Source organism: Microtus oregoni, unplaced genomic scaffold, assembly GCF_018167655.1.
Source record: "Microtus oregoni isolate MIOR12 unplaced genomic scaffold, Mior012 000064F_ref0000363, whole genome shotgun sequence".
NCBI lineage: Eukaryota > Metazoa > Chordata > Mammalia > Rodentia > Cricetidae > Microtus > Microtus oregoni.
This window is the reverse complement of record NW_024543874.1, coordinates 5,044,190-5,067,088: the sequence shown is the minus strand read 5'-3', so window position 1 is coordinate 5,067,088 and position 22,899 is coordinate 5,044,190. Positions and strand designations below refer to the sequence as shown.

Sequence of the window (22,899 nt, the reverse complement as noted above, 5' to 3'; positions counted from 1 at the left end):
GGTATCTTCTTCCAGGCCTAACTTTCAACTTGGTTTCCATGAACTAGGCCTAAGGACTGTCTTTCCTTCCTGCTGCATGAGGATGTCCCAACTCCTCTAGTTCTCTGGAAGCAAGGGGCTCTCTGCCAGTACGCCTTTTGTAGAAAATATGCCAACCTTCCCTTTTCAGGCGTGGCCCGCCCACATCAGAAAGCAAAGTCTCCTGCTTTCCCTTAGACTTCTTGACAATGGCTGACTTTCAAGTTTCTCCAGAAATAACCTCTATATGTTCCGTGTGAAAGACGCGCTGATCTGGCAGCAGGGCTCCCACGCTTGCGCCTCTCCATGCGAGGTGCGCCCCGCGGGTCGCCTGGGTCCGAACCAGGACAGTTCGTGCTGCTTTTAATGGAATTTCTGACATTTGGAATCTGCAGATTCCATTCTTCCCACAGTCCCTCAGCCACGAATAAAGATTACTCACCACCCACATTAAGCCCAGACTAAGGCTAACCTGGCAGGACGGTAATTTAAAGAATAAACAAGATTCAAGAGAGGTGGCAGCCAACGCACAGGCAGCCGGCTACGGCCACGCGCCTCGCGCCTTTTAAGGGCCGGCAGACGCAAGTCGGCCAACGGCTCATCACTTCACCAATCACCGCGCTCCTCGACATTGGTTCCGCCCCCCACGGCCCAAATTAGCCAATCATTGATGACCTTCCCGCGGGCCCACCTACCCACCCGCCGGTAGGGCCACGCTTTCGAACCACGCAGGCGCTCAGCGGCGCAAACGCAGCCAAATTTTATTTTTAGCTCCCCTCTGAGAAGCGCCTCTCCATGGCTCCGCCCCCTCATAATCCCCAATGGTAGACGGAGTTTCCATTGCGTCATCGCGCGGCTGTCTGGGAGCCATCCAGTCAGAACGCGGGCAAGACTGTCGTAATTAAAAAGCGGCGGAAGTAGGTGGGAGGGTCATGACGCAGCGAGTTTCGGTCGTGACTTTTCCGGGGGCCTTGGGGCGTCTCCGCTTTCTCCCTTTAAAGTAAAACGTTCCCCCGACGCGCACCCCCTGTCCGCGCGTTCCGGGCCGGGAGGCGGCTGCGGGAGGCGGCGCTGACGCGTCCGCGCGCGGTCACGTGGGTGTGTTGTGGGGGGAGGGCCCGCGCCGTCGGTTCCGGGCGGTTGAGCGAGCTAGAGACGAGCCAGCGACAGGCAGCCGCGCCCGCCGCCGCGCTCTGTATGCCGCGTTCTCCCGGCGCACTCGCCGCCGATAGTCTGAGCCGGAGGAGCCGCCGCCGCCGCGGTTGATGTGGTTGGGCCGGGGCTGAGCAGGCCGCCAAGATGCCGCAGTCCAAGTCCCGGAAGATCGCCATCCTGGGCTACCGGTCTGTGGGTGAGTGGCTGCCCCGGCTGTGCCGGGGTCTGAGCCCCAGGACGCGGCCCGGCCATGTGGCGGGCCGGCGGGCGGGCGGCGCGCGTTTCATAACCTCCATTTTGAGTGGAGGTGGCGGCGCCTTCCCCTGTCCCCGGGCGCGGCGGACAGGTGGCGGGGGCCGCAGGCCTCGAGGCGGTCGGGGACAGCCTAGTCGGGTCCCCGCATCTGTCCCGCCTTCTCTGAGCACACTCTTTTCCCACCAATTCAACTCATCCCCGGCATTTCAACAAAGGAAACCACTCCTTGCGTCTTTTCCGTCTGTAGAGAAGTTAAACCTTTTAAAGAAAGCAGGGAAACTTCCAAGATGTTTAGCCACCGAGGGCAAGTTTCCGCCTTGAAGAAACCTATACTGAGCCCTTGAGAAGCCCGCTAGGTAGTTGTTTTCGGCCAGAGCAGGAAAGACGAGGAAGACATCTCCGAATTCTCGGTGTTCTATTTTTCTTTGGGGAGAAACAAGGCCAGGCACTCGGAACCAGGCTGTTAAAGTAATTCAGAAGTCCTTTTGTTTCCCCAACACCACCACCGAGCGATTGACACACATTTGAAGTTGCTCCTAGCGGTCACCTTTATTGCCGAATAGAGGTGGGCTTGGCTTGGGTGGGGTGGGGAGTGATCTGGGGTCGAGACTAGTAGTATTCAGTCCATCTTGTGAAACTGGACGTTTGAACTTAACCGTGCTGCAGGGTGAGGCTTTATTGTCTTTGACCGGCCGGAACCTGGGAATATCACGTTCATCTTTAAGTGCTGTTACTGTCTCCAGAAAATGCACTTGTCAGAGGGACCGCCGAGGAGTGGAGAAGCAAGTGGGAGGTGGGGTAGATTGAAGTCTGATTAAGGAACGAGGTAGCCGTAACTACTGTAGGAAAGCCTTCCCCATTGGACGGACTCCCTGTGAGGCTTTCCATTCTGCTTGCCGCTGCTGGTGCCAGGGTCTGTGCTCTTTGACCAAGATATGTCTCGGCCTGCTTACTCATCCTTTCACCGTCCCTTAAGAGCTGGAGAAAATCCTTAGAGAGGGAATGGAAGATTAGAGACAATGTGAGAGGGGTTGCCCAGAGTGGAAAGGTAACACGGAACAGAACTTAATGGGGTGGGGAAGATTCGGTGACTGCTTAACAATTGCAGCCTTAGATTAACACGTACAGCATTGTGGGTTTCCGTGTCTTGAGAGCATTTACTAAACATCAGTATGGAACTCCTGATCTAACGTTGTTGGTTGCCTGGATCACCATACTGTTGCTTGTTTTCTGAATTCCCTCCAAATTTGGAGAATGGGAGAATGGAATTGTAATAGAACCTGGCCCTTGATTGAGCACCCTCTAATCAGATAAATATACAGAGTGCTAACTCCTTGAAGATAACAATCTTGAATGAGCAAGGCATAAGTCACAAGTAGCTGGGCTACCTGTTTTCAACCCAAGAGGATGTTCTAAAGGTCTGGATTTTATCTCCTCTTGAGATGTTTGAAATAACAATAGGTTTAAGTAAATTTAGTGTTTTGCCTCCTTTGCTAAAGAATTTTGTCCAATAGAAAGCCATTCTGATTTTTTAGGTACATTCTGATTTTTAGGTCCTGGACTCTGTAACCCAGACTGGTCTTCCTGTGAAAGCCCACCAGAGCTGGGATAGGTGTGCCCTTAGCCTTTTCTTCACAAGCTTTGTTTGTTAATGCAGTGCTAGCCTGCGGAGGGACCAGAGCTGTAGACCTAGTCTCAGTGCCCTGTGTGTCGTATTTCCATATCCTTTCTGTTCTCAGTAGTTTTCAAGTGCAGTGATTAAAGTAAAAGATACTTTGGAGAGGCTGCCTTACTTTCATTGTTGCATTTGACTTTTCTTTCATATGAAAGGAATATTTTATAGCTTCTGAATTCTATGCAGAGGAGTCGGGTTGGCCTTTTGCCAGCATGATTGCACTCGCTAGCCACTCTTTCCTGGTATTGCCCACTATTCAGACTTCTTAGAACTTACGTGTTTGGTGCCAGAATATAGAAATTTCAGTATTTCTAGTGTGTGTGTGTGTTGTGAGAGAGAGAGAGAGAGATTCTAAGCAGTTGTGTTGATTGATAATAAAACATAGAAATAGGTTCATCTAGAATCCATGCTTTTTATAATGTTCTCTTGACTAGACTGCTTGGCATTGTTACATGACATGCTACAGACTTTTAAGTTTGCCTTCAGCAAAAACTGGAATGTGATTGTGTGGTTCCAATTTCAGTTCGTGTGCTACCAAAGTGAGCACTTGCTATTTTATTAATTTGCTGGGCAAGCATGCTGCATCCGCATGTGGAGGTCAGAGGACAGCTTGTGGGAGTTGTTCTTTCCTTCCACCACATGAGTTCTGGGGATCCAGTTTTGATGCCCATAAGTACCAAAAAGTCCTGTGCTCATAGCAGTTCTCACCACTCAGCCCCTGGCAACTACTAATTTGCCTTCTGTTTTTATTTACTTACTTACTCTGGACATCTCATGTAAAAGGCATAGTATACATATGGTACTTTGTGACTGACATCTTTCATTTAGCCTATTTCTAAGCTTCATCCATATTGCATTATTTGTCGATACCTTGTTCCTGTTTGTGGCTGAATAATATTCCATTAATGTGAGTTTACCACATTTTTTTGTTAGAGATATGAATTGTTTCTATTTCTTGGCTGCTTCAAATAATGGTGTTATAAATATTCCAGTAAAATATTCCCGTTTTCATTTCCCTAGGAATGAAATTGCTGAGACCTGAGGTGTCCCTGTTTGACATTTTGAGGAACTGTCAAACTTTTTCTCAACCTCTCACTTTACATTTCTAGCAGCAGTGTATGAGGCTTGGTATTTGCTTCCATCCTTACCTTCTCTTTGTCTGCTTGGCTTTAGCTGCCCAGATTATATATGATTTATAAACCATTTCTTCCATCTATGACAGTGAAATTGTGTTTCCAGCTTAACTGTTTCCTTTTACACTTTTTGCTTTTGGTGTCATATCCAGGAAACTCACAGCAAACAGTGTAGCTTTATTGCTGCCTCTTCTGAACATTTTCAATTCAGCTCCTACATTGAGGCTTATGACCTGCTTGAGGTTAGGTTAGTATGTGTGCTGTGAGAGAAGGGTATAACTTGTTTCAGCCTGTTAGAAGACCCTTCGTGGAAAATGAAGTGTGCATGGACTTCAGGCTTGTTCTGAGATCTTCCCTTCTGATGAACTTTGCTGATCTGTTTGTCCTTACATCAACCCACAGTCTCCCTTACATTACTCTGCTGTCATCGTCAATAGGGACATAGGAATCTTTGTGGTTTTTGGTTTTTTTCAAGATTGTTTTGCCTATTTTTAGCCCCTTGTGTGTAGGACTAATTTGCCAGTTCCTACTCATAAATCAACTAGATTTCCATATTTTCAGATTTGAAAGAATTTTTGTTTTGGTTTTCAAGACAGGGTTTCTCAGTAGCCAAGGAGCAGAATCCAGGAACTCACTCTGTAGACCAGGCTGGCCTTGAACTCCTAGAGATCCTCTTATCTCTGCCCCCTGAGCGCTGGGATAAAAGATGTGCCACCATCGATGGGGCAAGAATCTTTTTGTTTTTTTAAGATTGATTTATTTTGTGTATGAGTGTTTTGCTTGCATGCATGTAGGTGTTTTTAAGATAAGAGGGTATTCCTCTGGGACTGGAGTTTGCAGGTGATTATGAGCTACTGTGTGGGTGCTGAGAATCAAACCTGGGTCCTCTGCAAGAGCAGCAAATGCTCTCTACCATTGAGCCATCTCTCCAGCCCCCATGAAAGAATCTCTTAAAAATTGATTTTAAAAAAAAAGTTTGCATCTGCTCCTGATTTCATTCCAGTATGAGGTGAAAAATCAGCCTTTAACAGATGAATAGTTGGAAGGGTTGAGTTTTTAATAGCTCTTTGAGATGGTTGTTTATCTTTGGTATGCATTAAAACTCTGTAAGTAGTAGCCAACAGTGTCTTACTAGTCTATTTATTTGAGACCATGCACATGGGATACATTTGGAGGTTAGAGGACAACTTAGAGAAGCTGGTTTTCTCTTTATGCTCTGATCCATGTCACTGGCACCTGTCAGTAGTTAGCCTTAGACTGGTACTGTGTGCAGTCTGCTGTCTTATTGTTGAATTGCCTTGTTCCCTTTGCATTAAACCACATTGTTCTACTTTACGCTCTCAGTGGTTGTGCTGTGGAACTTGGGCTGCTGTTAGACAGAACTTCCATGTTTGTTCATTCAATGTGCAGATTCTTTAAAATTACATTTGCTAATGCTTTACCAACTACAGAGAAGTCATTAATATTAAGGTGCTGTTAAAGCTTTTCCAGGGTCTGGAGAGACAGCTTAGTGCTTAAGAACACTGACATAGGTTCAAGGTCCCAGCACCCACGTGCAGCTCTCGCAACAGGCTATAACTAGTCCCAAGAGAATTCAATGCCTTCTTATGGCCTCCTTGAGCAGTATACACATGTAATATACAAGTATTCATGCAGGCAAAACCACCCAAATAACATAAAAAAATTTTTTCTTTAACACTTTTTCAGGCTGGGACTGATGTACAAGCCCATAATCCCAGCTACTTGGGAATGGAGGAGGAAGGATCACAAGTGTAAGGCTGGCCCCGTAACTGCAGAATAAAGACAGGCCAGGAAAATTGGTAGAGCATCTATCTTCCTTGCATTTTCTAGGCCCTTGTTAAATCCCAGTAACACTGAAAGGGGGTTAAAAAAGGCTTTTCAAAATTCTGATTTCTTCCTTAACAGTTGGAATTTTGACACTGCAGTACCAATTTTTATTTGACTTGGTGACCTTTCCCTTCCCAGAAGGGTGGGAAGACAGTAGGGAAATAGGGTCTTAGCTCTGGCTAGCCTACAACTTTCAGTAAACTTCCCTGCCTCCTCTTCCAAGTACTAAAATTACATGAAATACTGTTGTGCCCAGCTGAGTTCTTGTTTCCTTAATGTCTTTAAAAACAACAACAACAACAATAAAAAGCCCCTTGAATTTGAACTAATGATTGTTGTTCATTCTTCCAAGTAAAAAAGATCTGATAGGTGGGGCGGGGGAGCAAGAGGGAACTAGGATTGGCATGTAAAGTGAGAAAAGATTGTTTGAAAAAATAAATTTTAAAAAAAGGTGTGATAAAGTGGCTGGTGCAGATGTTTCTCGGTCACTCTGTTCTTGGAGACAGTCATATTTCTGTGTGTAACAGAAGTGCTTACTCAGATATTCTGTTTCATCATGCAGAATTATTATTATTACTGCTACCGTGTGTGGCATTGCACCTGCTATGGCTCATGTGTTGAGTCAAAGGACAACCTTCAGGAGTCTCTTGTCTCCTTTCACTTTCTCATGGTCCTCCAGACTTGCACAGCAAGCACCTTTACCTGTTGAGCCATCTTGTTGGCCCTCTTGGAGAACACTAAAATGACGTTCAAGGGTCAAGACTCAATAAATTTAATCACTCTTCCTGTTTTCTCAAAAGACAGTGGTAAGTGAAAGTGGCCCCTTTTCCCTTTGTGAGAATGGTGATAGAGGATAAAGTGATTCACCACTTGGTTTGTACCTGCTGTAAGGAATACCCACACAGGCATTACCATTGCGTTTGCATCTTTTGTACAAATGTGAACATAATGCAGTGGCTGACTTGGTGATGTTTCCACCTTATGAATCCTGGAGATGGTTCCAGAAGTTCAGAGACCACACTTTTGATGTCATGGGACTGTAGTATGCTAGGATTTTGCTGCTTTCTGTTGTATAAAATTAAATCAAAAGTGGGTGTATTGTACATACGATTGGCAAGGATATGTCTTAGAGCTGCCTAGGAGAGGTTCCCTAGTATTTCTTGTAAGAGCCAAGGGGGATTTAGTGAGGCAAGAAAGATCTTGGCATGGTTGAACAGAAGGAAGCTGGAGGTGGTAAAGGCACAATGAGGTGAGAGTTAGAAAAGAAGTTGGAGAGGCGAGCACAAGCTGCAGGGCCTCAAAGGAACTTTGGAAAGTCATTCATGCTGAGAGTTGTGAAAGGAAATCTGTATGTGTACACCTTCCTTGGCCTCTTGTGATGCACTTTTGGATGTGCTGTTGTCTTTGTACTTGGTAATGCTGAAGTTTCCGAAGATTAAATAGAATTACCAGTGGCAGCATGCAATCAGTATATGAAAATGTGGTTTTATAAATACAGGCCTCACTGAAAGTTGAGGGAGCTACGTAAATAAAAATAGCAGCTGTATCACAAATGAAAACCAGCTGTCTCTACCTGTCGTAGTAGAGGAAGTCATTAGTGTGCAGTGTTTTTCTTAATTGAAGGTCCAAAATAATGAACTGTTGTTGACTTCTAATGTGGCCTGTAAGTGGATTGTTACCTAGTTCACTAATTGAAAACCGAATTTGGTCATTCTTGTGGGAATGGGAAGTAATATGAAGTATCACATTAACTTTAACACTTGCTAAAGTGCTCTTAGGATAGGATTTCTTTATTTCTTTCGAGACAGGATTTCTCTGTGTATCCCTGGCTATCCCGGAACTCACTCTATAGACCAGGCTGGCCTTGAACTCACAGAGATATGCCTGCCTCTGCCTCCCAAGTACTGGGACATGACCATCACTGCTGGCTCTCTCAAGATTTCTTAATCAAACTAACTGTAGCAAACTGCTGGGACTTTTATGTCACATGAATTGCTTCATTGATATCTCAAAACAGAAAGAGCTTTGAATATTGTTAGTACATTTCAAAATTTCTAAATTCTTTGGCTTCTGAAGTTAACTATAGGGCATGGGAATTTTCTTTATTTTTTATTTTATTTTAGAGATAGGGTTTCTCTACATAGTCCTGGTTGTCCTGGAACTCACTACAAGTCTGGCCTAGAACTCACAGAGATCTTCGTGCCTGTCCTTCCTGAGTGCTGGGTGCATCACTATACCTGACTGGGAGTTTTGCATCTAAATTGGTATTAGGTCAGACTAGAAAGCTTTTTTTCCTGTATTTTCCTGTAGATAGTTAGAGCAGAGTAATGGACTCTTGATGAAATGAACTGTGTCTTGATGGCTTTGTTTCTTAACTGTAATATCATTGAGCCCAGACTGTCATTTCTCTTTGTTGTACTTGTCTGCAGAAAGGCTACTGGTGGATTTTGAAACATAAATTAATATTTTAGCAATATTTTTAAACTAGGTTTTTTTTTCAAAGGATTGAATGTTAGCTACATGATGGCATAATAAACCATTTGTAAACAGGATGCAAATAATTGGCTCTTACCGTTGGTATAGTTTTATAAGGTAAGTGCTGTTCTAAGATTTATGTCTTTTATTCAAATTTATCTAGCTGATATTTAGCAGGAGCGTGCGTGTATGTGTGTGTGTGCTGCGCATATGTGTGTACATGTGTACCTGCAGGCACCATGGTGTGCTTGGAGAGGTCAGAGGACAACCTAAGGAAATCAGTTTCTTTCATGTGGGCCCCAGCGATGGAACTTGGGTTAGGTGTAGGCACCTTTGCCCTGTCTTGTTAGCCCTATTTGGCTGTTTTTTAAATTTTATTTATTGTATTTTATGTGTGAGTGTTCTGCATGCATGCTTGCATGTCAGAAGAGAGCATCAGAACCTATTGTAGATGGTTGTGAGCCAAAATGTGGTTGCTGGGAATTGATCTAAGAACCTCTGTAAGAATAGTTAGTGCTCTGAACCCCTAAGCCATCTCTCCAGTACCCTGGTTGGTTTTAAGATCTAAATCACATATGAAACCTACTATAAAGAGATTAAATTTAGAGGTTCAGTTTGTTGGTCATTGGTTTTATAAGTGACTGAATTAAGATATACCCAGCAGTGCCAGGTGTGGTGGTGCACACTTTTAATCCTGGATTCTAGAGACAGAGGCGGGTGGGCAGGTGGATCTTGTAAATTGGAGGCCAGCCTGGTCTACGCAGTGACTCTTTTTTTTGGGGGGGGGGGCTTTTTAAGACAGGGTTTCTCTGTAGCTTTTGGTGCCTGTCCCGGAACTAGCTCTTGTAGACCAGGCTGGCCTCGAACTCCCAGAGATCTGCCTGTCTCTGCCTCCCAAATGCTGGGATTAAAGGTGTGCACCACCACCGCCCGGCTTACGCAGTGACTCTTGAGGCAGAGCTACACAATGAGAGCCTGTCAAAAACATGCACACAATACACGCACACGCGTGTACACACCTTCTCTCTCTCTCTCCCTCTCTCCAAAGTTCACCATGATATTAATCTTCATGGCATGAGTGGGAGTAGGAAAATAATCTGCACTTTCCAGTCCCTCTGTTGAGAAGCTTATGTGTGATTTAGAAAATACTCGGTCCTTATGATCCTGGATATGAATAGGAATGCCTAATGCTGCTGTTTGTGTGGTGGGCAAAGATTTGAATCAAATCATCATTAAGAATGCTCTCAGAGAACTATTTAGTAGAATTTGTGCCTTTTTGTCTGTATGTGAATAAATGCTGTGCTTTTGCAATACCAAAAAAAAATTGCTCCCAGAGAGAAAAGGCTCACAAAATTCATCTGCAGCATAGTCTAAAATTTTCATTACAGGAAAACTTCTGGAAAAAAAATCACTTAAGCCATATAGGTTGAGAAACAGATTTTCCAGGAATCTTAGCAGGATGTGTTTTCTCTGTGAACCAATTCAGCCAAACTGATTCATGGGTAGAATTTTTTTCCTCAGTCTTCAGTGTCAGTTGAATGTCGCCAACACTATAATAGAGGCTCTTCTCTGGGAGCTGTCCCTGAAATGGTGGGCATGCTTCTTGGGGAAGAGTCCAGGCTTTATCAACTGTCCATCAAGTCACTCCACAGCTGAACACACTGCACTGTTGATTGCAGGGGCAGTCTGTGGATTTAAAGTGCCTCGTGTTACTTACTCAAACAGATGTTGGTTAAATGTCTGAATGTATTCTCTGTCCCTGTACCAAGCATATAACTAGTGTGTAATTGCTAGTCTAGTGAAATCCTCAAGAGAGACAGTCAGAGGGAGAGCTAATATGGCCACAGAGGTGGAAGAGTGTCTCCTAAAAAAGGACAGTATGGTTCTACTAGAGGACAAGGATATAGATGAGCAAAATGTGAGTGGGGAGGAAGGTGGAGCTGAGCTATATGCTAAGTTATAGACTTTCCCTAGAAACAGTAGGAGATCAATGAAGGATTTTAAGCAATAAATATAATGATCTCCATGACTTCTGCAGCAGGCCAGGTAGTGAATTATCTAAGCTTTGCAGGCTAGATGCCTCCTGTTGCAGCTATTCTCCTTTGCCCTTGTAGTGCAAAAGCAGACGAAGGCAGTGCATTGACAGATGGCTGTAATTGTGTCCCAATGAAACTATATCATGAGTTTGAAATTGGGAATTTTATTTGAATTTCTGATACTAAATACTAGTTGTCCCGTCCCATCCCTGTCTGTCTCTCTGTCCCTCATCCCTTCCCACAGCTACTGAAACATAGAAAAACATGCACACCAACATTTAACTCAAATACTAAACAGATTGTGAGTCAGATTTGTCCCCTGGTCCGTAATTCATTTTACAGCTCCAGAAAAATCTCCTGTACTGTGGGAAGAAAGTGGGGAACACAAGAGTAGAATTGGAAAGACTGAGTTGTGAGCCAGTTCAAGGTGTCGGAGGGGAACAGAGCAGATCGGCTTCTGGTGGGAACTGTTGGTGTCACTTGTATACTGCTAGTGTGAGCTGACAGTGTTGCCTCTGACTATAAGGAGAAAACCTATAACAGGACCATGGCAAGAGGCTGCATAAGATTCATTTTTGCATCTGCCTGACTTCTGGCTATAGAGACCCTAGCAGTGACCCCTCAAGTGCAAGTGGCCTTGCTGGGAACTGTTTTCTACCCCCTGTTCCTTAATGTCAACCAAAGGTTTTATCCACCATCCCTTCTCACTTTAGGGTTGGTTGTTTCTTTGACGTGCCAGGGACAAGTGAAGATGCAAAGCCCAAGTGGATATACTGCTGAGTTAGCCAAGCAAGGGTGTTAAGTATCTGCCTATCTGCCTATCTTCTGGGGCTTAATTTATTTTAATTTAGCCAAATTTATACAAATAGGATACTCCTGTTCCCTGAGGCCTATCTATATACAGAGCATCATTGCTCAAGAGCAATAAATTGTCAGCACAGATATTAGATTTTCTAGTAGCCATTTTAAAAGGAAACCAGTGAAGTTTAATTTAGCACAATACATCATCTCTACATATGATTTAAAAATATTTTTTCATATTTAACCTTCAAATTCTTATGTACATATGTCAGAGCTACCTGCTGTGTTTCAGATAACTGCTGTCCATGTATGGCTCCTGAGCAGTAGTGAGCAAGGTTTGAGAAGTGTTGTTGGAATAAACTAGACACAAAATTTTAACGTTTAAAGAAATTTCTTTGTAAATATAATTGTTTAGCTGTCACATGTCTATTTTAGGCAAACTTAAATTTTATGTTCTTTAATTCATCAAAGCTTCTGTTTGAATACTGTCTTCTTTTTTTAACCTACATGTATTTGCCACAACACACATGTGGACAGTATGAAAGAGTTGGTTCTCCACCATGTGAGTAACAGGGATGGAACTCAGGTGGTCAGGCATGGTGGCAAGCACTTTTACATACTGAGTTACCTTGCCAAGGCCCTCCCTCCCCCGCCGCCGCCTTTTCCTTTTAAAAAAATTTTTTTTGGAGGAGGGGCTTGCTTCCCTACCCACTCACATCCCAGCTTACCCACCAGTTTTCAAACAAATCTAGGAATTTTTTTTCTTTATTGCCAATTATTTAATTTTCTGTCGTTTGTCTCCACCTTGGCTTTTTCTGTAAGTCGTCCAGAAGGTGAATGTTCTATTTCAAGGGTCTTGAGGGAATCAGTTCGCTGGCCTCCCTAAGCACCACTTTTTCTCTTTTAGTTTAATAACTGATGACAGCTACTAAAATTCCTCATTTATGTGATTCAGTCATTCATATGAGACACACTTGAATATATTCTTGTTTTACTTCTTGAGCCAGTTTTACTTATTCTGCCTTGTATTCATCACAAATAATAACCATACTTTAACCTCCCCCTCCTTTTTTTTTTAACCTTCTGCCAGCATCTGTTTTTAAAGTTTGGGGTTGGTGTGAGAAAGAACAAGATGATGTCAACCCTGCTTAACTCATAGGAACTAGTGAGATGATTCATGTGAAAGTGTTTTGCAAACTCTAATAAAACAGTGTCTCACATGAGTTTCTGTTAAACATTTGGGGCTAAGGATGTAGTTGAGTTGCTAGAGTACTTGCCTGAGCAGCATGAAGCCCTGGGCTCCAACCCCCAGCGTTACACAAAATCTGATGTGACAGTAAATGACTAATCCCAGGATTTGGGGGTAGGCAGAACAATTGGACATTCAAGGTCACCCTCAACTACATAGCAAGTTTGAGGTAAGACTAACATGAAATTCTGTCTTTATTTGTTTTTATTTTTTTGCAGCAGGGTTTCTCTGTGTACCTCTGGCTGTCCCTGGAACTTGCTCTATAGATTAGGCTGACATTGAACCAAAAGAGATCCACCACCTGCCTCCTCTTCCTGAGTGCTGGGATTAAAGGTGTGAACCACCAGCACTAGGCCTGAGAGCCTGTCTTTAAAAAAACAAAAGAAAAAAAAGGTATTTATTCAAGCCAAGCACACTTGTAATCCCAGACTTGGATGGCATTATGTCCATGAGTTTAAGGACAACCAGGGCTATATAGCAAAAAATCAGGAAAGCGTTTGCGCAGTTGGTATCCATGCCTTCATCAGATCCTATGCTGGCAATGGCGCTCAGGTTAGGAGTCATGGTGACCACTTTCCCAAAGTACGCATTTGTTCCTGTGTAGCTCCTGTAAAATGAGGATGCTGACATAGGTATATGTTTTCAGAATTTTTCCTTGGTGACTCTGCATATATATGTACACCTTCAACCCAAGGTGACCACAAGACCAGCCAGAAGGCTTAGTGGGTAAAGGTACTTGCCACAAACCTGGTAACCTGAATTCAATCTCTAGAACCCACATAAAGAAGGACTCTACTGACAAATTTTGCTGACTTAGTAAAGTGGTGGTTTTAAGTTCTCCGAGATTCATGACTTCACTAACCAGTACCAGGCATGGTTCCCTCCTGTTAAGCTGGTCTTACATCCCATTACAGAGCTGTTGGTTACTGCCAAATAGTGCATGCCGCTACTGCACTCTTAGGGTTATGGAGCCATCTTGGTCATTTTGTGGTTCATAGGCATCATAGCTGGGAAGGATTGTTACTTCCCTTCTTGGAAACTTTCAAGGTGACTTCTGATACTCAGGGAGGAGGCTTTCAGGTTAGATCTAGCTTGGGGCCTCTGGGCCCGTGTCTGAAGTACAAGGTGTCTTTAGTAATAAGGACTGATCTATACGTCCAGGGGGCATCTCTGACTAACAACTTAGAAGGGGACTTTGAAGTGTCTGGTGTTGGGGTTCTTGTTAGATGCTCTATGAATCTTTGGGGCAGAATTGTCAGCACAGGTGGAAATTCTGATTTAGATTATATATGTATATTTATGTACTGACTCACAGGTACTATAGGCATTTTAGATACATAGTTGATTCCTTATGAGTTATGAATTTTTGAGGCATCTTGTTATTTTACCCTCCTTCCCCCTTCATTTATTTACCTCCACCTCTCATTTAGAGTGATGTCCTTCCTCCTCACCCATTTTTGCCATTTCCTCCTTCATATCACTTGTGCCTTCTCTGACCACCCCCCCCACACACACACACACTATGGTCCCTTTTTACTCTGCATACAATGTTTTGAATGTATTTCCCTGCAGATCCATAGCTTTTTTTCATTGCCTTAATAAGAGTCTCAGAGTGTTCTCTCTCTCTCGCTCTCTCGCTCTCTCGTGTGTGTGTGTGTGTGTGTGTGTGTGTGTGTGTGTGTATAGGGAGTGGTTTCAGGTGTGCAGGTGGGGACCAGAAGTAGATGTGGAGTGTTTTCCTTGATTGCCCTCAATCTCATATTTTGCAACAGGGCGGAAGTTACAGCTGTGAACTACTACATTCAATTTTTCTTTTTTCGAGACAGGGTTTCTCTGTGTAACAGCCCTAGCTGTCCTGGAACTAGCTCTTTTAGACCAGGCTGGTCTTGAACTCACAGAGCTCTGTCTGCCTCTGCCTTCCAAGTGCTGGGATTAAAGGCAGGTGCCACCACCGCCTGGCCCACATCCAACTTTTCTTATGTGGATGCTGAGTGTTGAGCTCATTCAAGTCTTTAACCTGTGCAGTATGCGTTTTGCCAACTGAACCACCTCCCTGGTCCCACAGTCCTTAATTTTGATGAATTAAAATAAATTTCCTTTTTTATAATCTCTGGACTGGTGGTGGCACCAGCCTTTAACCCCAGTGCTCAGGAGATCTCTGAGTTCAAGGACAGCAAGGGCTACACAGAGAAACCCTGTCTACAAAAACAAAACAAAAAGTTGTTTCATAGTTTTCATTTTATATTTAAGTTTATGATCTGCTTTTGATCATATGCTTTTTAAATAGGGTACTAACTAAGTCTAGCTTAGGTTTCTGTGTTTCTCTCACTAATTTTGTGAGTGTATCAATATGAAAGTCCAGTTGTTTGAGCACCGTGTGTTGAAAATACTGTACTTTCTCCTTTGATTTGCCTTTGCACGTCTGCCAAAAATCAGTTGGTCATATTTGTGTACGGATCTTTTCCTGAACTCTGTATCCTTTCATGCCTGCCTTATGCCAATACTACTCTTGGCTTGATAGCTGTTCCTGGAATACAGACTTTTCCCCCCTCCCAGGTTGTATTGATCATAATTTGGGGAAAGCTAAGCTGATTCAGGGAATACTGTAATAGAATTTAATGGCCATGTATTAAATATGTAGTAGTTACTATGCTTTATACATGATATTTTGAGGATTTGAGGCCTTTAGAACTTAATTTTTCATCTCATGGAACTCATACCATAATCTTGAGGTTGAATCCTAAACCTCCCCATTCTGTTTCCTTTAATTAAATTGTTTCTGAAATCAGGACGTTTTACAAACCTTATTCATCAGTGTTCTTTCTCCGCCTCCTGCCTCCCATCAAGCTGCCATTAGCCGATATTGTATGGTGAAGGGAATGAATTCCTAGAAATGGAGAATGGTGATTGTTATATAGGGTTGGTTTTTGTTTTACTCTGGAAATTGCCAGAATTACTCCATTTTTACTTGAAATTTAAGTTCATATCTTTTAAATATTAAGTGCTAGGCAAAGAACTTGTTTGAGAAGATGCCTGTCTGCACACAAACCCCAGAGGCCAGCCTCAGCTGTCCATGCCTTAGGCACCATTCACCTTGCCCTTTATTTAAGGGAGGGTCTCTCACTCACCTCGAGCTTGCCAGATGAACTAGCTAGCCAGCAGTCCCTGACCGTCAGCCTGTCTTTGCCTCTCCGATATTGGGACTACACATCATGCCACCATACTTGTTTTTTCACATAGGCTGGAGCTTAGGTCCTCATGTTCGTAGGGCACATACTTTACTGACTGAGTTGTCTTTCCAGCCCTGAGACACCAGTTTTTAAAAAAACATTCAGTCATGATTTTTTAAAAGATACATTTATTTTTATGTATTTGAGTGTTTTGCCTGCATGTATGTCTGTGTACCATGTAGGTGCTGGCTGCTCTTTCCAAAGGACCTGAGCATGCACTCCAGACAGCTCACAGCCCCTGTTAAAGGCCAGACCCAGAGGATCTGATGCCCTCTCCTGGCCTCCACAGGCAACTGCATGCACACACACACCCACACATAGATCTTCACATAATTTTAAAAATTAATAACAACCCTTTTTTAAAAACATAATTCAGTACTCTGTACTATCTTTCACCATTCCTCAAAACCTCTGTGAAGGGCTGGGGTCCTAGTACTTGCCCTCCACACACAAGGATCCTGAGCACCACAAGAAGCAAAGGAAGGAGAGAGAAGGGTGGGGGCAGAAAGGAAGGAAGGTAATTCTCTTCCTTAATTGATTCTGTAGTTTTTATTTCTATCTAATCTTTTCTAAAAGGCTTTTCAACCAGAATCTGTACACCTTTCATTGAGTATTTTGGTCTGTTTTCTGCAGGATGCATACATTTCCATGAGTGCATTAAACTTGGGTTAGTGGAGTGGAGGTTTTTTGGGGGTGGGGGTGGGGTTCGAGATAAGGGTTACTTTGGAGCCTGTCCTGGAACTAGCTCTTGTAGACCAGGCTGGCCTCGAACTCAAAAAGATCTGCCTGCCTCTGCCTCCCAAGCACCACCATCGCCCAGCTTGGAGTGGAGTTTTATCTTTTGGCTACACTGTTCTATTCTTCATGGTTAATGCAGCACCTAGCTACTGCACTGCCCTAGTAAGGTCTTCCTTTGCCCTGGAAGCATATGGACCATAAGTAGGTATAGTATAGTCTTTGGGATTCAGAAATACTTCAGAGACAGACTAGGAACGAGCTCCATAGTGTGGAGTGAACCGGGAGAGGATCTGTTTAGAACTGTTTTAGGGGAGAGAAAGTTCAGAGGTGGCAGAGAGGAACTAGATAGAGAACAAGGGGATGATAGGACAGCCTCTGTTAGAAGGATGGTGTGCCAGCCTCTTCCCTTGAGTTGCTGGGGGTGATGTCAGATGGCCAGATGTGCTTTCCACTACACAGCCTGCATGAACAGTGCTTAATGTTCAACTTGGTACCTGGAGGATAGCAGTAATCAAGAGATTATGAATGTCCTTGGCATCATATAATCCTGACTATGTCTATTGTGTTTAAATGCTTATAGTCTGAGCTGCTGGTAGAAATTAGAGCATTGGGGGAACCCCTTGGATGCTAGGTTTGATAATAGTTCGACTTGTTGCACAATAGTAGGACATGCAGGGAGACACTGATACTCCTGTACTAGAGTTCTGCTAAGGAGGTTTGGGTGGACTTGATATCAAGTACCCTGTAATGCTAGTTTGTTGGGGGTACACTTCGCACTTAGAACTGCTAGTGTAGAAGAAAAGGGAGTTACAGAGGTGGCTAGAGGAGATGGCTAGAGGAGAAGACCTAGCTTATGAACCCTAAGGCCCAAAGATACTGAACTGCCTCACAGTAGCAGTTGACTAGATTAGGATCACAGGTTTATCAGAAGGCTTAGAAAAAGGAAATTAGAGGCCTCTGACCAAAGAGTGGAAGGAAATGATTTATCTTGGGGCTAAAGGAAGCGAAACCTGTAGAGGTTAGAAATTAAGAGTCAAGGTTACAGTAGTATATTTCTGAGTCAGAGTGCTGACCATTACACTGGAACTCCACTCTATAGAAGTATATTTCTACCCTTTCAACTGCAACCTATAATCATACATTTTATATTGTTACCCAGTTATAAGTGTGTCCAAATTTGAAACAAAAGTTTCCCAACACCTTTATTTGCATTAAGTCCAGTATTTCTGTTTCTTAAGAAAACAGTGTGGGTCATGGCTCAGTAACTCAATCTCCATGACCCAGTGGTTCATTACCCCCACTTTGAAAACATTGCTTCAGAGTTGTTCTGGATGAGGTGATGATTGCTACAAAGAGAGTATGTTGGCTGAATGCCCAAGACTGATTGACTGGTCCTTAGCAGGTGCTAGGCACAGAAACAGTAGTTTGGGTCATTGTGACCAGCACTTGCTTCCTGGCATAGCCAGAAGACAGGTAACCAAAGTGCTGTAGAGGTGAGATTACAAATGATGCCACTGTTAGGTTGTATAAGACATCACTATCTTGCATGTTAAGAATTGGGGGTAGAACCTTCATCTGGTGATGGATGGAGATAGAGACAGAGACCCACACTGGAGCACTGGACTGAGCTCCCAAGGTCCCAATGAGGAGCAGAAGGAGGGAGAACATGAGCAAAGAAGTCAGGACCACAAGGGGTGCACCCACCCACTGAGACAGTGGAGCTGATCTATTGGGAGCTCACCAAGGCCAGCTGGACTGTGACTGAAAAAGCATGGGATAAAACTGGACTCTCTGAACATGGCGAACAATGAGGGCTGATGAGAAGCCAAGGACAATGGCACGGGGTTTTGAACCTACGTAATGTGCTGGCTTTGTGGGAGCCTAGCCAGTTTGGATGTTCACCTTCCTAGAAATGGACGGAGCGGGGAGGACCTAGGACTTACCACAGGGCAGGGAACCCTGACTGCTCTTTGGACTGGAGAGGGAGGGGGAGAGGAGGGGGGGAGGGGGAGAAGGGTGAGAGGAGGGGGAGGGAAATGGGAGGCTGGGAGGAGGTGGAAACTTATTTTTTTTTTCTTTTCTCAATAAAAAAAAAAAGAATTGGGGGTAGAATGAGATTGTCACTCAGTGTTAAGAGTTTGTCCTTAGTGTGTTTAAGTCCCTGGGTATAGTCCCCAGCACTTCAAAGAAGAGGAGTCATTGTGTTCCGTAATGATTGTGTTCTAGATTTAGTACAGTCGTGGTAATGGATACCCCGCTACCTGATGACGTGATCATCTAGTTAGTAGAACCAAACAAAAAACAAAACAAAAACCCTGTCCTGCCAATCATAGCCAAGTGAACCAGTAACAGGTAAAGTGTTTTAGTAAAGAATGCTAGGTATGGGAATAGAGGTATTTGAGTAGTTTTTTTTTTAAGAGAAGAAACATAAAAACAAGTTCAAAATTAGTCCAAAAACAGTTAAGTGATTATATAAATGGTATACAGTTTATGATAATCACAAAGCATGAGATTCAGTGACAACCTTGAACATACACCTTTAGAGAAAATAGAGTGGAATACTTACTTACAATGCTCTTTTATTATGGCAAAACAAATGAACAAACCAACATGATGCCCTAATCTTGCCTAATGAAAGTTGAGAAATTTCAAAAATAAATAATAGTGTTCTCTGATTTTTAAAATTAAGACAGATGAAAGCTGGGCAGTGTTGGCACAAGCCTTCAGTCCCAGCACGGGGGGGGGGGGGTAGTGTTGCAGAAGCGTGCAGATCTCTGAATTCAAGGTTAGCCTGGTTCTACAAGAGCTAGTTCTAGGACAGGCGACAGGCTCCAAAGCTACAGAGAAATCCTGTCTCCAAAAAAAAAAAAAAAAAAAAAGACAGTTGTTCTGTTGGAAAGAGGAGTATATTTAAGTCAGCTGGATGGAGCTGTCTCTTCTTTAGACCCCTATAATGTGTACTGTTGTTTACTAAATGGTTTGTCCCTTGCTTTGCAGATGTGTGCCTTTTCATACATGAACTTTTCAGTTATTTCAGGTCACTCTTGGGTTGTTTTCCTGTAACATTCCTTAAAAAAAAAAAAGATAAATTTGGGTTTCTTCTCTCAGATTGTACAAATTTAGAGCGTGACCGTGTCTGCTGGCAAGTAACTCGTGTTTTCAGAACCTACATTTGCTAGAAACAAAGGCCAAAGAAAATGCTGGGTATCGTGAGGGGGAGTCATAAAAGGTGGTCTTTGTGAAGAATATAATTTGATGTTAGTAACTGCTAAGATGCAAGCTGCTGAGGTGTCCCTGGGAGCTAGAGTACAGTAGCAGGGCTGAGAGCACTTGAATACAGGGCTGTGATTTATTGACAAGAATTATTGTTCTTGTTGACTCGGAAAGATTTCAGTGACAGTTGTCTAGTGTTCTACTTTCTACTGAAGACAGCAGTACAGCTAAGTGTAGCCCTCCTGTCTAGGTTTCAGTAATTAGTGATCATCTTCCCCTTAGGAGGATAGTCCAAGGGAGGAAAGGCCCAAGGGAGACCCTGCTGCTCACAGCCCCACTTCTGCTAATGAATAATACTTTTCCTCCAGGGGCCATTTAGAAGGAGAAATTCAATTAGCGCCATAAAGAGTAAGGGTTTAAATTCTGTTACCCAGTTTACTGCTTAGGAGGACAATAATTGACTGGTCTTTTTTGAGATTTTGGCTAGACTACCTCATTTACTTTTACCTGAATAACTTGTTGTATCGGGGGACTTCTGTATATGCAACAAGAATTGTAGTTTTTAAATATAGTGTCTCTTCACATTGGTCAAAATGCAGAAAATGTGTTCTTAGAGCATTCAGCCATAAATGGGACATTTGTATCACCCTGTCCCACAAGGCTCAAGGAACATCTGAAAGAGGGCGCAGAAAGATTTAAAGAGCCAGAGGTCAGAGAAATATGGGTATAAAACTGTCTCTAGACAGACAGGACCTCTGCATTCAGGAACTCACAGCAGCTGTGGTTGCCTGAACAAGACCTGGACAAGATCAAGCCAGTCAACATTCTACTGTGAAATACACTAGCCCCCACCTCTAGCCCAGGAGCTCTTGATAGCTGATGGTTGCTAGGGGAGGGAGAGTCAGGGTTTTTGTTGTTGTTGTTAAATGAATGTTGTCTTTGGTAGGTTGACCATGCTCCTCTGAATAGCTTCATGCCCTTGCATATATGGGCAGCACTCTTTTTTTAAAGACATGAGAGGAGAATGAAGGGAAACCAGGAGGAGTTAGAAGGTAGGAGGAGGTGAATATGATTGAAATACATTGTATACATGTATAAAACTCAGCAAATAAATTTCTAAGATATATTTATCTTTATATATAAATATATATAAGAACACACGTGTGTGTATGTTTCTTTAATGTATGCAGTGTTCTGCCTGCAAGTATGCCTGCACGCCAGAAGAGGGCACCAGTTCTCATGGTTGTGAACCACCACGTGGTTTCTGGGAATCGAATATAGAACTCAGGACCTCAGAAAGAGTAGCCAGTACTCTTAATCTCTGAGCCATCTCTGTAGCTGTGTGTGTGTGTGTGTTTGTTCTCTTATCTATCTCTTCTCCCCCCCACCCCCCCACCCCCGTCATGTGTTCCAGCAGTTCATAGATGGGGTGGATTTTGAGGTGGCCCTGTTCTTCTGGGCCTGGAAATTAATTTTTTGAAAAGAATTTGTTTTCTAACTGCTCAGTTTTACTTACATAAGAAGTTTTTTTTTTCTTTTGTTGTCTTTGCTACTTGAAAGAGTAGCTAAAATTTGCATTTGATTCTTGTTTATTGATGGCATGTCTAACTTGGTCTCATTTAGACACAGTCCACTTTGTAGTTCCTAAGCTGCTGTTGTATCATGGACAGACCCATGATTAGTGCCAATAAATGCTAATGAATTTCTCTGTTAAACTATCTGAATGGAAGAGATGAGGGCTGAGCTTTGATTTCATTCATTTCGAAATGAACGTCTGCAGTGTATCAGGTCAGTCTCAGTAGACTAATGCTGATTGTTCCAGTGGTGAGAAGAGATGACTAATAGCTACTAGCTACAGGACTGTTAGGAACAGGTGCTACCTTTGGTAGGGTCATGTAGAACTGGCATATGTGTTCACAACAAAATGACAGGAATGAGTCATACACTCAAATCTGAGAGTGGTGATGGTTGGAACAAAAAGGTCAAGGCAGCAGGAGGTTGGCAGAACCAGAGCAGTGGTGACTGGACCTGAGAAGGTGAGCTCAGAGACGTGGACTCAGCTGGCAGGTCTGGTCCTGTGGACCATGGTAGAGTTGGGAGTTAATGCTGATCGTAGTGAGGACTGAGCTGCTGGTGAGGAGTAAATGAGTGCCAACCGGGAGGATTTCTGTGGGTAGAGTGGGTAGGTGCTATTTTTATGAATTAACTTCAGTTTTATGTCTTCTCAGTGTGAAGTCATTCCTCAGCCTGTGAGAGTTTGATTCGGGGAGCACAAACTGTAGTTACTCCCTGCCTGCAGTATGCAGTATAGGGCTGGAGTTGAAATACCTTCTGGAGCTGGAGTTAAACCTAGCAAGCCTGTAGAACACGTGTTCTGAGGACATGAAAAAGGAGATTGGCAGTGACATGAACAAGACCACAGTTTGTCTTCACCAGTGGTGGGCCCAGTTCTAACTTGTTCCAGGAGGCATTAAGGAAGCAGATAGAGGAGTAAGGAGATTCGTAGTCCTCGATATGTTAACATAAGGCTCGGTACTGGTGATCCTGGGAAATTCAAAATAGTATTTGTTTAGGTATCTCTACATCCTATTTCAACCATTGGAAAAGAATTCTTTACATTTTTAAAATGCCTTCTTTCATATTACTCTTTAAAAATTGATAACCGTCAGAGCAGAGGTGGCGCATGCCTTTAATCCCAGCACTTTTAAGGCAGAGGTAGGCAGATCTCTGTGAGTTCAAGGCCTGCCTGGTCTACAGAGCTAGTTTCAGGAGAGCCAGGCTAAGCAGAGAAACCCTGTCTTGAAAAACAAACAAAGCTGATAACCTAGTAACACTTGAGGCAACCATCTGTAAAAGAACTCTGAAGCTGCAGTAGAGCAATCAGATTTTAAGGACAACACAGGAAATTATCTTGACTCAGAGCTTCCTTAAAGAATTCCCTAAAGAATTCTTGGCTTGGATCGTAGCTCACACCTTTAATCCAGCACTTAGGAGGCCGAGACAGGCTGATCTCTGAGTTCAAGGCTATCCCGGTCTACAAAGAGAGTTCCAGGGCAGCCAGGGCTGTTACATA

The 22,899-nt window shown here is 43.4% G+C and overlaps 1 protein-coding gene across 1 annotated transcript in view; it reads left to right on the top strand.

Annotated features, from left to right (window-relative positions):
• Positions 1–959: 959 nt before the first annotated feature.
• Positions 960–22,899, top strand: part of Rheb (Ras homolog, mTORC1 binding) — a 42,796-nt gene continuing 20,856 nt past the window's right edge. Inside the window, exon 1 of the mRNA XM_041640506.1 lies at positions 960–1,369. Coding sequence (XP_041496440.1) covers positions 1,318–1,369 — 52 coding nt within the window. The 5' untranslated portion in view covers positions 960–1,317. The remainder of the gene's footprint in view (positions 1,370–22,899) is intronic.